This window comes from Salmo salar, chromosome ssa21, assembly GCF_905237065.1.
Source record: "Salmo salar chromosome ssa21, Ssal_v3.1, whole genome shotgun sequence".
NCBI classification, from domain to species: Eukaryota; Metazoa; Chordata; class Actinopteri; order Salmoniformes; family Salmonidae; genus Salmo; species Salmo salar.
In genome coordinates, this window is record NC_059462.1 from 30,651,547 (window position 1) to 30,667,825 (window position 16,279).

The window sequence follows — 16,279 nt, forward strand, 5'->3', positions numbered from 1 at the left end:
CATATGAGATGAGTAAAGCAGTATGTAAACATTAAAGTGACTAGTGTTCCATTATTAAAGTGGCCAGTGATTATATGTACATAGAGCAGCAGCCTCTAAGGTGCAGGGCTGAGTAACCAACCGGGTGGTAGCCAGCTTGTGATGGCTATTTAACAGAATGATGGCCTTGATAGAAGCTGTTTTTCAGTGTCTCAGTCCCAGCTTTGATGCACCTGTACTGACCTCGCCTTCTGAATGATAGTGGGTAGAACAGGTCGTGGCTCAGGTGGTTGTTGTCCTTGATGATCTTTTTGGCCTTCCTGTGACATCGGTTGCTGTAGGTGTCCCGGAGGGCAGCCAGTGTGCCTCCAGTGATGCGTTGGGCAGACCGCACCACCCTCTGGAGAGCCCTGCGGTTGCGGGCGGCGCAGTTGCAAATACCAGGCGGTGATACAGCCTAACAGGATGCTCTCAATTGTGCATCTGCAAAAGTTTCTAGGGGTCTTAGGGGCTAAGCCGTAGGCACTGTTGCGCCTTCTTCACCACACTGTCTGTGTGGGTGGACCATTTCAGATTGTCAGTGACGTGTACACCGAGGAACTTGAAGCTTTCCACCTTCTCCACTACGGTCCCGTCGATGTTTATAGGGATGTGCTCACACTGCTTCTTCCTGAAGTCCACGATCAGCTCCTTTGTTTTGACATTGAGGGAGAGGGTTGTTTTCCTGGCACCACTCTGCCTCCCTGTAGGCTGTCTCGTCATTGTTGGTAATCAGGCGTACTACTGTTGTGTCGTCTGCAAACTTGATGATTTGAGTTCGGAGGCGTGTGTGGCCACGCAGTCAAGATTGAACAGGGAGTACAGAAGGGGGCTGAGCATGCACCCTTGTCGGGCCCCTGTGTTGAGGATCAGTGAAGTGCAGGTGTTGTTTCCTACATTCACCACCTGGGGGCGGCCCGTCAGGAAGTCCAGGACCCAGTTGCATAGGGTGGATTTCAGACCCATGGCCCTGAGCTTGATGATGAGCTTGGCGGGTAATATGGTGTTGAAGGCTGAGCTATAGTCAACTTACAGAATCCTGTGGTGTGTGTGTTTTTTGATGGTGGAACAGATGAGGTTTTCCGGGGTCAGGAGCAGGGTTCGGGAGCGGCAGGTCGGTCGGTGTCGGCTGCAGACGTAGTTCTGTTTGGCGTCAACATCATTCTGCCTCTCATGTCTCAGGACCTACTCAAGGTAAGACCCAGGGCCCAGTCCCAGTACTTAAACAATGCTTCTTCCTTACTTGAAGTAATCACTGATGTACATTCTGTCACTGTACTACAAACTGTTGTTAAACTGGTTTGTCTGTGTTTTCAGTTCCCGTCTCTGTGTAACCAGTATTACAAGCTTATCACGTTCATCTGTGAGATCTTCCCTGAGAAGATCCCCCAGTTACCAGAGGAGCTGTTTAAGAGTCTCATGTACTCCCTAGAGCTGGGCATGACATCCATGAGTTCAGAGGTCAGCCAGCTGTGTCTGGAGGCTCTGTCTCCTCTGGCCGAGCAGTGTGCCAAGACCCAGGAGAAAGACACGCCCCTCTTCATCGCCACACGCCACTTCCTCAAGGTGAGACACCCCCTCCTGGGATTTCCTCCTAACTACAAGGTCTGCTTCATTCCATTGTGCTCAGAAAGTGGAAATGTTTTGTAATGGATAATCTCTCCCTCTCTAGTTGGTGTTTGACATGCTGGTACTGCAAAAACACAACACAGAGATCACAGTGGCAGCGGGAGAAGCTCTCTATACACTAGTGTGCCTGCATCAAGTGAGTATCCTTTGTTTTTAAACTTCCTTCACACATGTATCTCATTCTTTTTATTGGCTCTGGTGATCTGGACGTTGTACCTCCCTGTCGGCCTCATATGATGATGTAATTTCCTATTCTCTCTCCAGGCGGAGTACCAGGAGCTGGTGGAGTCTCTGCTCGCCACCCAGCGAGATGCCGTCATCTACCAGAGACTGGCCGATGCCTTCAACAAGCTGACAGCCAGCAGCACGCCGCCCAGCATGGACCGCAAGCAGAAGGTGGCCTTCCTCAAGAGTCTGGAGGAGTTTGTGTCCAATGTAGGGGGGCTACTTTGTGTCAAATAACTATTAGCTCCCCTTCCTCCTAGCCCCTCTATATCGAACCCGCTCACAGATGATCTATCTACCTACCTACCTTGACCACATCTGACCATGCCAAACCATTGAGAAGACGGACAGACTGAGCTGATGAGCTGCACTGTTAGACTGTGTGGGGAAAAAAATAGGTGAGGTTGAGACACTGAAGGGAGCTTGTGGTGTGAACTGGACCAGGGTGTGGTTTGGGCAGGTTCACACCCGCTCCTCCCCCTAACCCCTCCTTTTTCCTCAAAGTCCCACAGCGCAAACTTACAGTGGCTTCGGGGATTAAGATTTGGTGGTGGAGGGTCAAAGAGGGATGGACTTGCCCGCTGTACCCCTCTGTCCCATCATCCAATCATTGTTTACGGTTACCAGTGGGAGGGTTGGGATGAACACAGGAGGAGGGGCCAATCTGTTCTGAGAACGCTATGCCCCTCCCTCTCTCTCTCCCCATGCCCATACCCTCTCTCCCCTCCCAGAGTGCCTTGGTTTTCTTGTTTGTGTCGTGTGTCGACTCCAGTGTGTCTGTGGCCAAGCTGAGAGGTGTCTTACAGCAACAACTGTGCCTGTCACACACACCAAAAACACAGTGGAAGAACACACACACACATCTCCATGACCACAAGAGGCTAGATCCCACCACCTTCAGGTTGCTGAACCTGTTAATTGGAGGGCCGATGACAAAAAAACGATTCACTTCGTCTTCATCAAGGGTGTATATATGTTTTCCAAAAAAAGTGGGACATTTTTTTAAAACAATGACTGAAAAGTTTTTATAAGATGGCAGAGAAGCTGAAATTTTATGGTTATGGATCACTTGAAGAAAAAGGGGGCAAGTTTGAAAACTTTGGATTTTGTTTTGATTTCTTTATTGTTCTAGATTGTAATTTTATTCTATGCCACCCTTTTGTCTCAGTCCTGACTGCCCACAGCCAATATCCAGAAAATTGGAGGCCTTAGGAAGTTTGGGCCCCTGAAGTTTAGCGATCTTCTCTCTAGTTATATTTTTCTATGTCACAGCCACTATCTCCATTTCAAAACACACTGAATGGAAGCAATAACAAACCAAAAAAGGAACAGAGCCACTTGTTGTAACCATGGCATTTGAGATGGACTCACTGCCCTTCCTCTGTTTAGACCACTACCCTGGTTATTTTGGAATGCCTGACTGAACTGTATTGAAATGTAAAAGTGTACATAAAGTTATTATATAAAATATGGAGTTGTTTTTCCTCTTCTGTATAAAGTTTTTTTCTCAATGTCCTGTTATACAGAATATGCAAACAAGTTCCACATCAGTTTTGATCATTCTTGTAAACATAAAACTCAAAAGTGCTTTCAACATCTCTGAAATAAAAATAGTTTAAATTATAAATTATTTTCAGAAAATGACATTTACTGAAGTAAATGTGGTGATATGTTTTTAAGCTTTCAAAATGTTTTAGTTTGAAAATTCTGAATTGTTTGTGGCAGTGATTTAGGTTTAGAATGTTGAAGCTTGCATTCTGCCATTGAAATGAATGGGGATACAACACGCTTTATAGTTTGAAGTAGGAATGGTAGAAAACCTGTGAAGCCATCTAAGTTGAGTCGGTCTGCACATGTGAACATTGGGGTGGTCTTTGTAGCTGAAATGCATTAAGAACAATCAATGGTGAATACAAATTTAGCCTTTGAAGTCTGGAGGTTCTATGCTAATTTTTGAAAGATATAGTTCAATAATATAATCAAATCTTTTGACAAGCAATGTAAGTTGTTAGTTTGTACATGTCAAAGTTGGTTTGGAGTTTGTACCTTAACAGTTCAACACAAGTGGTGAATCCAAATACTTATGGAGCTTTAACAAAAAAATTTAAGCTGTATACAAGCACACCATTCCAGACCAGTCTGCACATTTTATAGTTTAAATGGCATTTCCATCTTCCAACAGTTGCAGACTAGTGACGACCAGAATTTTCCCCATTTAAAGTATATGGCCGCTGAAATGCATTGGGATTTCTAATATGGTTATAATGTGAAAAGTATAAGTAGTATCCCAAAAATGTTTTACAAGCACACTGACAATCATCAGTACCAGTGTCTGCATGTGTTAAAGGTGTAGTTCACTATTTTAAAACGATGTTAGATGGTTCCTCACCCTGAAAGTAGTCTATGGGCCAGGAGAAACTATAATCCATTGTTCAGTTTTCTTTAAACAGCCACTACAAACTTCAGCTAACTTTAGCCACCACAACACAATCAATGGAAGTGATGGGGGCATATGAGCATGTTTTTTTTTTTATCGCCAAATCACCTTAAGTAACATCAAACCAAATACGGAGTTTGTTTGAATAGATTTTTGGTGATTTTGACATTTACTTCCATTGATTGTTAGCATGTGGTGGCTAATGTTAGTTTTAGTTTGTAGTGGCTCTTTAAAGATAACTGAACCATGGATTACAGTTTCTCAGGGGGAGGGACCATCTAACATCAAGTTGTAAAATAGAACTACTCCTTTAAAGTGAAAGTTATTTATAATTGTTACATGGAGAAACTCGAACCTCCCTGAAATAAAAACGTATGGCCCTCCCTTCAGCAAAATATATGTAACCTAATCCTCCCTGAACGCTTAAAAGTGACCTTCCCCTATATATTAAACAATAATTAAGTGGCTAGAGAACATGCCTACCATTTATCCTCACTTCTTGGACAGACCAGAGCCTTATGAAGTTTTAGAATTCAGAATTCCAGAATTCTTCATCCTGTAAGCATTACATGGCAACGCAGGAATTTTGATAGCGCTGTGGGCCAGAAGGTTGTTGGTTCACAGACCACCATGAACAAAAGAGTAGGGGTGGAAAAATGCATAACATTTCATGCAATTCTAGTCATTTTACACTTTAATACCACACAAATTACAGGCTAAGAATGAACATAGATATGCCTGTGTTCATCTTATCTCCAACACCAAATCTGTATGTCTTGTTTGCAACGAAACTGTCCCTGTTTGCAAATAAAGTCTAAGTCATTAGGCCTAACTTTTGAAGGAATCATGCTCAGATTCCTATCTTTCCATCCCAGACAGTAGGCCTACCGACACAGAAATATGTAAGCTTTAACTGCTAGCTACTCTTCTTCCATGGCTTGACCCAAGGAGAGGTCACAAGTGTTTCCCTAAAAGCTGTCTGAGTTTAAACATCTATTGTACAGAAAGTGAATAGCTTAATCAATTGATAGTGACAGAATTAGATTACTTCCCAAGCAAAGTCATTCTGTTGTCGTCTCCGCTATAGAAGGTTGTAGCTCTTCCTCAATGTCAAAGAAACGAAACAATGATATCCCCATATGCATCGGAGTCACGTTTTTCCCAGGTATTTTACAGCTTGTTTGTAGCATAAAGCATTGCGGACCAAAGCGCTGTTATACAGTAGATCACTTTAAATAAATAAATCCGTTTTATTATCTTCAATCTTAAACTAACAAGGTGTAGGCCTGTGCTTTTTGCCACTCATTTTAATAAAAGTTAGGCCTATGGCATACCCCCTCAATTCTTCCTGACAGGAAGAAGGTAGGCTATTTAAAGAGTGCATAGTGGGTGGGAGAATTGGCCGACAAATCTATGGATATAGCAAACTATAGCCTAATAATCTGTCGAACAGGTAGGCCTACCTCTTATTTATAAAATAGCAAGAAATAGTCTCCAACACAAAGCATTGTTAGTAAATTCTTTAAAAAACTGTTGAAATGATTTAATTATGCCTACTTTCAGCACCAAGCGATGTCCATTTCCGATTGATTGTGCCTCAGCTGCTGCTTCAAGTTTTAGCACCACAATGTAAATTGCTAGAATCTGGCTTATTGTGAAGTCAATAACTCTGATAAATACATAATAGAAGTAGCAAGCTATCAAAGTTGACCTCCGGTCCTCATCTTCGCGCTCTCCTCAAACTGAACAGAGCATAGGCTATTGGTTAGTCTGCCCGCAAGATATTGCTTTTTTTGGACTAGCCTAATAAATAAATACAAGTCGTGCAGAAACATTTGACTCTCCTAAACTAACGTGATATTTAGGCCTAAAGGCCGAGACAATATGACACGTTGGTAAGAATAAACTCGACAACACCTTTGTTGTATCACAAAACCGGATACTAACCTCTGTCCAGTGAAGTCCACAAAGTATATTGCATGTACAGTAACAGACAGTTACATGACCTACGGACCTACAGCATGGTTAATGTTTCCAACATTTTCGCACCACTAAACAACTATTGATTTTGAATCGGAGAGTTACCGCAAGTCGTAAAGAAAACAGAAGCTGCCTCCAATTTTCCAGCACCATTTCAACTTCAACATTTCAACATCATCAAATCACCTCTGCCTAGTCTAATACAACGAAAACTAAAAGATACCAAAATCAATTTAGTCCAATCAACTTAAGCTTAATATGTGGCTGTCCATGGTTCTGATTTATGTGTTTGTGTTCATACAAGTAGAAAAACATATTGACTCAACCTACTTGTAGAGAAACGCCAATGCCATCCTATTGTCAATACCTTTCTCCCTTCCCTCTCTCTCTGACTCTACTGAAGGACTCTTGAATAGCCTTTGTTAAACATAGAGAGTCTGGGAACATCAAACAACTGGGGGGAAAGGAACCATATTTCGGTAATAGAACCAGTTGAAAATATGCGTTGGTACTTAATGAATATGATGTCTGTTTGGTTGTCATCTGAGACATTATGACTGATGACAGGACGACATAAACTGTATCTGGGAAAGTCTACACATTCTAGTCATCAGATTCACATGGAATTGTTGTGCGATTTAAATGTTTAAATATGACACTATTTGTGAAAAGATTAAATGTAATTTTAGCTTCCAAATGAGAGAATTGGGTTTTCGTAAGGTTAGAGCTCTGCTCAATCAGTGGCCCGCCCCTGTGAAGAGACATTGGTTATAAACTATGAAACACACCCTTCTCTCCCTCCACTATATAAGCCCTTGACGAAAATGTAACCTTCTATTCCGAGTACGCGAGGCCTGCAGCCTCTGTGTTTAAAGGGCAAATAACTTTCTGTTCCGGGTACATTAGGGCGACGGTCCGATGTCAGAAGGATTCAGATAATAACTACAGAACTAAGCCAACCTCAGCGTGAGCTTTGGTTGCAAATGGTATGAACTTTGAACTCTTATTCACTAAAGAAGTGATACCTCCTAGCCATTGAGTTAGCAGCGGCCACTGTAAACGTGGGCTAGGAAAGGACGGACGACGTAACTAGTCTAACACACAACGACGATACTACAACGTATCCCATTTACCACCAGAGACATTCTTCCGAGGACAGCAAGATCTCTGTTGGGCAACACGACCAGCATCTACGACCAACCTACCAAAGCGCAGCTCAGAGTAAATATTTATTGCATTTCCCTTTTCCAAATGGGCGGGGATTTAGAATGCATAAGATAATGTATTTACGATAGAACAGCTTCTCCCTTTGTTCCTCAGTCTTCCCGCTCTTTCACTCAAACCCAACCGTCTCCGTCCACTAGGGCTGTTTTCTGTATGACATAATTTGCATTCTGTGTATATGTAATTCTGTGTGATTAGTTAGGTATTTAGTAAATAAATAATTAAACCAAATTTGTATTGCTGATTCAACTTGTTAGCCAGGGTTCGTGAAGATAACCAAGAATTTACAACTTTCAGATGAGACTGAAATAAGGTGACGATTAATATTGACTGCTATTGATGTAAAATATTACTAGGTCTTTAAGAGTTTATTCGGAAGATAACAGCTCTATAAACACTCTTTCGTGGTGATCCAACTTCCTAGTTAATTACATTTACATGATTAGCTTAATCAGGTAATATTAATTACAGAGATAGGATTTTATAGAATAGCATGTCATATCACTTAATCCGGCATAGCCAAAGACACAACACTATTCTCTTTCATGCTCGCTGGCTTCCCTTGCCATATTATGCTCGCGCACATCAATGAGCACTGCAAGTCCCACCACACCCATCTCATAGGTTTTTAGGAGCACATACCCACGTGGGTGATTGAAAGATGAACTGTGGTCACACACTCCAGTCCAGTTGGTTGTAATGTGCCTTAAAGTTGGTTGCCAACCGACATATAAAGTCCACAGAAGACTACTACTACTACTACTACTACATATATTATATGTGGCACATGCCATGATGGAGAAAAGTGTCAGTCAAACGGACTGTCTTGCATATTTTTGATATATATATATATATATATATATATATATATATATATATTGTTCTACTTTCTACCTCTTTTCTCCCCAATTCCGTGATATCCTATTGGTAGTTACAGTCTTGTCCCATCACTGCAACTCCCGTACAGATTCGGGAGAGGCGAAGGTCGGGAGCCATGCATCCTCCAAAACATGACCCTGCCAAGCCACACTGCTTCTTGACACACTGCACGCTAAACCAGGAAGTCAGTAATGAGAGATTGGAAAACCTAACTGGTCTACATGGACAAGTTCTTGCCTGGTTTAGATCTTATCTGTCGGTAAGATATATTTTGTCTCTGTGGAAGGTTCCGTTTTAGGGCCGCTATTGTTTTCATTATACATTCTACCTCTTGGTGACGTCATTCGGAAACAGAACTTTTACCACTATGCGGACGACACACTGCTGTACATTTTGATTAAACATGGTGAAGCCTTAAAAGTGCCTGCACTGGAAGCCTGTGTTTCAGACATAAGGAAGTGGATGGTGGAAAATGTTTTACTTTTAAACTCGGACAAAACAGCGATGCTAGTTCTAGGTTCCAAGAAACAAAGTGATCTGCTGTTGGATCTGACAATTAATCTTGATGGTACAGTCATCTCAAATAAAACTGTGAAGGACCTCTGTGTTACTGTGGACCCTGATCTCTCTTTTGATGAACATATCAAGAATATTTCAAGGACAGATTTTTTTCCATCTTCGGAATATTGCAAAATTCTTTAACTTTTTGTCCAAAAATGGACAAAAGCTAATCTTTTATCACTTCTAGATTAGACTACTGCAATGCTCTACTCTCTGGCTACCCAGATAACGCACTAAATAAACTTCAGTTACTGCTAAACGCAGTTGCTACAATCTTTCCTAGAAGCGTAAAATTTGATCATATTACTCCAATGCTAGTCTTCCTGTTTAGGCTAGGGCTGATTTCAAGGTTTTACTGCTAACCTACAAAGCATTAGATGGGCTTGTTCCTACCCATTTCTCCGATTTGGTCCTGCCGTACATACAGTTGAAGTCGGAAGTTTACATATACTTTAGCCAAATACATTTCAACTCAGTTTTTCACAATTCCTGACATTTAATCATAGTAAAAATGTCCTGTCTTAGGTCAGTTAGGATCACCACTTTATTTTAAGAATGTGAAATGTCAGAATAATAATAGAGAGAATGATTTATTTCAGCTTTTATTTCTTTCATCACATTCCCAGTGGGTCAGAAGTTTACATACACACAATTAGTATTTGGTAGCATTGCCTTTAAAGTGTTTAGCTTGGGTCAAATGTTTCGGGTAGCCTTCCACAAGCTTCCCACAATAAGTTGGGTGAATTTTGGCCCATTCCTCCTGACAGAGCTGGTGTAACTGAGTCAGGTTTGTAGGCCTCCTTGCTCGCATGTTGCTTCAATATATCCACATAATTTCCTACCTCATTATGCCATCTATTTTGTGAAGTGCACCAGTCCCTCCTGCAGCAAAGCACCCCCACAACATGATGCTGCCACCCCGGTGCTTCACGGTTGGGATGGGGTTCTTCGGCTTGCAAGTCTCCCCCTTTCTCCTCCAAACATAACGATGGTATTTATGGCCGAACAGTTTTATTTTTGTTTCATCAGACCAGAGGACATTTCTCCAAAAAAAGTACGATCGTTGTCCCCATGTGCAGTTGCAAACCGTAGTCTGGCTTGTTTATGCCGGTTTTGGAGCAGTGGCTTCTTCCTTGCTGAGCGGCCTTTCAGGTTATGTCGATATAGGACTCGTTTTACTGTGGATATAGATACTTTTATACCTGTTTCCTCCAGCATCTTCACAAGGTCCTTTGCTGTTGTTCTGGGATTGATTTGCACTTTTCGCACCAAAGTACATTTATCTCTAGGAGACAGAACGCGTCTCCTTCCTGAGCGGTATGATGGCTGTGTGGTCCCATGGTGTTTATATTTGCATACTATTGTTTGTACAGATGAACGTGGTACCTTCAGGTGTTTGGAAATTGCTCCCAAGGATGAACCAGACTTGTGGAGGTCTACAATTATTTTTCTGAGGTCTTGGCTGATTTCTTTTGATTTTCCCATGATGTCAAGCAAAGCGGCACTGAGTTTGAAGGTAGGCCTTGAAATACATCCACAGGTACACCTCCAATTGACTTAAATGATGTCAATTAGCCTATCAGAAGCTTCTAAAGCCATGACATGAATTTCTGGAATTTTCCAAGCTGTTTAAAGGCACAGTCAACTTAGTGTATGTAAACTTCTGACCCACTGGAATTGTGATACTGTGAATTATAAGTGAAATAACCTGTCTGTAAACAATTTTTGGAAAAATTACTTGTGTCATGCACAAAGTAGATGTCCTAACTGACTTGCCAAAACTATAGTTTGTAAACAAGAAATTTGTGGAATGGTTGAAAAACAAGTTTTAATGACTCCAACCTAAGTGTATGTAAACTTCCGACTTCAACTGTACTGTACCTACTCGTCAAATCAAATTTTATTTGTCACATGCCCCAAATACAAGTAGACCTTACGGTGAAATGCTTACTTACAAGCCCTTAACCAACAATGCAGTTCAAGAAAATATTTACTAAATAAACTAATGTAAAACATTTAGTTAAATAACACAATAAAATAACTAGGCCGTATATACAGGGGGTACCGGTACCAAGTCAATTTGCAGGGTTACAGGTTAGTTGAGGTAATTTGTACATGTAGGTGGGGTAAAGTGACTGCACAGATAATAAACAGTCAAATACAACATCAAATACACTGGATGATGAGGCTTTGCAGACAGCCTTGTGTGAAGTTGAGGCAATCATGAACGACAGACCAATCACAACTGTAACAAATGACCCTAATGATCTAGAACCCCTGACTCCGAACCATCTGCTTCATCTGAAAGCAAAGCCAGTACTGCCACCAGGACTATTCCAGAGAAGCGACCTATACTCACGAAGGAGATGGAAGCAAGTACAATATATTACTGACCTCTTCTGGAAGAGATGGATCAGGGAGTATCTTCCACTTATGCAGGAGCGGAACAAGTGGAACAAAACTAAGAGAAACTTCAGTCCTGGTGACCTTGTGGTCATCGTCGACGACACCGCCCCTAGGAACTCTTGGCTAATGGGGCGTGTGGTGGAGGCTTTGCCAGGGGCCAAAGGTCTTGTCCGGAGCGTCATGGTTAAGACCAAGACCAATATCTTACAGAGACCTATCAATAAACTCTGTCTGCTCCTGGAGGCGGCGGAGTGACACACACACACACACACACACACACACACACACACACACACACACACACACACACACACACACACACACACACACACACACACACACACACACACACACACACACACACACACACACACACACACACACACACACACACACACACACACACACACAGTGCTCCATCTTTGAATCACGTGCACCTCTGATTCGTTGATGTTGTACTCTTACATTCTTTGATGTTGTAGTCATACATTTTTTGGACGTCATACTCTTGACGTTTTTGGAAGTTGAACACCTGAACACTTCAACTCAGACTGAGATCTATGGACTATTTTCCTATATGGCACCTTGTATATTTGTATATAGCTATGAACTGTAATAGTGCTCTGGTATAGAATGTTTTGTGTATTGGCTCTACATTTGAATATTAAGTAATTGTTGTCCATTCAGTGCAGTCAACAATTAGGGGCCGGTATGTTAGAGCCAATTTGGACATATTTGTATAAAAGACAGAACATTCAGAGCTCCATGTATATTTGTGTAAATATGAATGTATATGATGAAATATTAGGTACGTACCTTAATGATTTATATTTACCTGATTGAGATCTATTCATTTGTTGTTAGTGTAACTTAGTTTTTGTCCCCCCCTCTTGCCCATTCATTGTACTGCGGTAAGTGTGTTAGGATAAAGGCAGGTAGTTGGGCCTTCGGGGGGAGGAGTCCTTGCTAGACGCTGGAGCGGTATAGTTTTTTGACCATACAGACATACAGACAGGTCATATTGTGTATTTTCCATATCAAGTAATCTATGTTTTAAGTTGATTGGATATTCATTTTCCTGTTAGATATAAGAAGAATAAACATTTTTGTTGCACCATATCCCTGGATCACATTGAATGTTTGGCTTTTTGGAAACCTTGAGTGTGGACTGTATGCGTACCAAACAACCCCGCTTCAGGCTTGGGCAGTGGCTATGGTAAAGAGGAAAGGAAGCCACTACAGTTTATATCAATGATGTCGCTCTTACTGCTGGTGATTCTCTGATCCACCTCTACGCAGACAACACAATTCTGCATACATCTGGCCCTTCTTTGGACACTGTGTTAACAAACTTCCAAACAAGCTTCAATGTCATACAACACTCCTTCCGTGGCCTCCAACTGCTTTTAAAATGCTAGTAAAACTAAATGCATGCTCTTCAACCAATTGTTGCGCACACCCGCCCGCTCGACTAGCATTACTACTCTGGACGGTTCTGACTTAGAACATGTGGACAACTACAAATACCTAGGTGTCTGATTAGACTGTAAACTCTCCTTCCAGACTCACATTAAGCATCTCCAATCCAAAATTAAATCTAGAATCGGCTTCCTATTTCGCAACAAAGCCTCCTTCACTCATGCTGCCAAACATACCCTCGTAAAACTGACTATCCTACCGATCTTTGACTTTGGCGATGTCATTAACAAAATAGCCTCCAACACTCTACTCAGAAAACTGGATGTAGTCTATCACAGTGCCACCCGTTTTGTCACCAAAGCCCCCTATACTACCCACCACTGTGACCTGTATGCTCTTGTTGGCTGGCCCTCACTACATATTCGTTGCCAAACCCACTGGCTCCAGGTCATCTAGTCACCTAGTCTTTGCTAGGTAAAGCCCCAGTTCTCTGCTGCCATTGACTGGAACGAATTGCAAAAATCACTGAAGCTGGAGTCTTAGATCTCCCTCTCTAACTTTAAGCATCAGCTGTCAGAGCAGCTTACCGATCACTGTACATGTACACAGCCAATCTGTAAATAGCACACCCAACTACCTCATCCCCATATTGTTATTTATCCTCTTGCTCTTTTTCACCCCAGTATCTCTACTTGCACACCATCATCTGCACATCGATCACTCCAGTGTAAATGCTAAATTGTAAATATTTTGCCTCTATGGCCTATTTATTGCCTTACCTCCCTGCTCTTTCTACATTTGCACTCACTGTACATAGATTTTTCTGTGTTATTGACTGTACGTTTGTTTATGTGTAACTCTGTGTTGTTGTTTTTGTCACACTGTTTTGCTTTATCTTGGCCAGGTCGCAGTTGTAAATGAGAACTTGTTCTCAACTGGCCTACCTGGTTAAATAAAGGTGAAATATAAAAAATAAAAAAATTGGAGGGGTGCGTCACTTGAGTGGGTTGAGTCAGACGTGATCTTCCTGTCTGGTTTTGTGCCCCCTCGGGCTTGTGTGGTGGAGGAGATCTTTCATGGTCTATTCTCAGCCTTGTCTCAGGGTAGTAAGTTGATGGTCTGTTGATATCACTCTAGTGTTGTTGGGGCTGTGCTTTGACAAAGTGGGTCAGTCTGTTATATCTGGTGTAATTCTCCTGTCTTATCTGTTGTCCTGTGTGAATTTAAGAATGCTCCCTCTAATTCTCTCTCTCTTCCTCTCTACCCCCCTCCCCCAGAGGACCTGAGCCCTAGGATCATGCCTCAGGACTACCTGGCCTGATGACTCCTGGCTGTCCCCAGTCCACCTGGTCGTGCTGCTGCTCCAGTTTCAACTGTTCTGCCTGCGGCTATGGAACCCTGACCTGTTCACCGGACGTGCTACCTTGTCCCGGACCTGCTGTTTTCGACCCTCTCTCTCTACCTCACTTGCTGTCTCGACCTCTGAATGCTCGGCTATGAAAAGCCAACTGACATTTACTCCTGAGGTACTGACTTGTTGCACCCTGTACAACCCTGCTGGTCATCTATGAACGTTTGAACATCTTGAAGAACAATCTGGCCTTAATGCATGTAGTCTTATAATCTCTACCCAGCACAGCCAGAAGAGGACTGGCCACCCCTCAGAGCCTGATTCCTCTCTAGGTTCCTGCTTTCTAGGGAGTTATTCCTAGCCACCGTGTTGCATTGCTTGCGGTTTGGGGTTTTAGGCTGGGTTTCTGTATAGCACTTTGTGACATCTGCTGATGTAAAAAGGGCTTTATAAATACATTTGATTAATTGATTGATATTGTTGATAATTTTAACTTGTCTTAAAGCTTTTATGATAGGCCTTGTAGGAGGATAGGTTATTGGCCATTTAGTTTTAAAACTCGCATGGAGGGTCAAGGTTTTTCCGGCCCGCACGGATCGTTTATTTCTTAATAAGCTTAAACTTTATTAAAGTTGTCATTCAATGTTTCTATAGGCTATTAATGTTATTTGTTCTCGCTTATTATTAGTTCCCTGGCTACCTTATGCTTTTATGCTATTCAAACAATGTTTTGAGATGGATTCTTTATTCATCGTTTTATCAGGAGAAAGCCATGCATAAAATGATGAACGTGGATAGCCCAAAGTCATTCAAAGCCTATCAAATGGAGAGAGAAGGGAACATAGTCTATGTTTTTTAAAACCAGTAGACACAATATAGTTAGGAATAGGTTTAGGCTATGAGGCCCATGCATCCCCTCTGTCTCGACTACATTCCTCTCTTGCATTCTGTATATAACATATTTATTGAAATAGGCTATCGGGAATAGGAAAATTACTCGAGTGCTGCCCTGCTGTGCATTGCTGACTCTGTTTTTTACTGCGCTGCGCCAGTAAAGATCAAATAGGCTAAACCATCATCTGTCACATCACTATGTCGTCACCATCAACAATAGCTGTCAATCACCGTCAATAGACGATACTATCGTAATATCGGCCAACCCTACTGGTAAGGCATTCCGGATTATAGATTTGCCTTCGGTGACGGGAAAAGTTTCTCTAATAGGTAAACATGTTTTCGTGGTACGGAATGTTGCCTTCAGCGACGGGAGATCTCTGTACAGGTCTCACGGAGCGAAGAGGCTTTCCAATTGGTACCTTTTTTATAGCTCAATCGTCTGGTACGTTGTCAAGGAGGGCGGGCAGGTATGTTGCGAAGCAGAGGATCACTGAAGCTAAGCTGTTAGCAGCACATTGACCGCCGTTACACGTGCTAACATTGTGATGTCATATTCGAGGATAGCCTGTCTGAGCACACCTAGTGTGTACCAGAAGCTGAAGCAGCGGCTGGTGGAGGGCTCTGACCGTACATCGGCTGTGGTTCTAGAGTATGACCATACATTCGACACCTACGGCCAAGAGTTCATCTTCTATGACTACAACGAGCCCCTCGCGCTCCCAGAGGACGTGGCCCCACAGAGTTTTGACATCATCCTAGCTGACCCTCCCTACCTGTCAGAGGATTGCCTCACCAAGGTCGCCCAGACTGTCAAGTACCTGGCCAAGGGCAAGGTGCTGCTCTGCACTGATGAGCCTCACATAGCTGTGCACTTTGGCTTGTGTCCTTCTCCACACCTGAAACATTACACATTGTATTCATACATATTGATTAATGCTTCTCTGCAGCTTTTTGATCTAATCCCTCCTGCTCCACCTCTCTCCCTCAACAGGAACCATCATGGAGAAGCATGCAGACAAACTTATGGGTCTGAATATATGCAGCTTCCTCCCTAACCACAAGCTGGCCAACGAGTTCCACTGTTTCACCAAATACACCTCAATACTCCTGTCCCGAGACAGCGCTACTGCAACCCTTTGTTTAGAAATGTCCTTACTGGCTGACATTCATCCATCCCACAGAACTGACTTGACTGATGTTGTCCGTGACTGTCACAAGGAAGGCCAACTTGTTGGGCAATGTCCATTGCCTGT

At 42.5% G+C, this 16,279-nt stretch overlaps 2 protein-coding genes across 5 annotated transcripts in view; both read left to right on the forward strand.

Moving 5' to 3' along the window:
* The window catches only part of LOC106582068 (exportin-4), a 43,572-nt gene extending 40,230 nt beyond the window's left edge, over positions 1 to 3,342 (forward strand). For 3 of the 4 annotated variants that reach the window (XM_014164780.2, XM_014164781.2, XM_045704667.1), the window contains 4 exons: positions 1,091 to 1,212; positions 1,336 to 1,584; positions 1,691 to 1,783; positions 1,912 to 3,342. In XM_014164780.2, the coding sequence (XP_014020255.1) occupies positions 1,091 to 1,212; positions 1,336 to 1,584; positions 1,691 to 1,783; positions 1,912 to 2,109 (662 nt within the window). In that variant the 3' untranslated portion in view covers positions 2,110 to 3,342. Of the gene's footprint in view, positions 1 to 1,090; positions 1,213 to 1,335; positions 1,585 to 1,690; positions 1,784 to 1,911 lie in introns of those variants that run through there. The other variant, XM_014164782.2, reaches the window with a different exon arrangement.
* Positions 3,343 to 15,571: 12,229 nt separating this feature from the next.
* On the forward strand, positions 15,572 to 16,059 carry LOC123729593 (EEF1A lysine methyltransferase 1-like). Its single transcript, XM_045704896.1, has 2 exons — positions 15,572 to 15,859; positions 16,018 to 16,059. The coding sequence occupies exons 1-2, from the start codon at positions 15,572 to 15,574 to the stop codon at positions 16,057 to 16,059; spliced, it is 330 nt and encodes a 109-aa protein (XP_045560852.1).
* Positions 16,060 to 16,279: the final 220 nt, after the last annotated feature.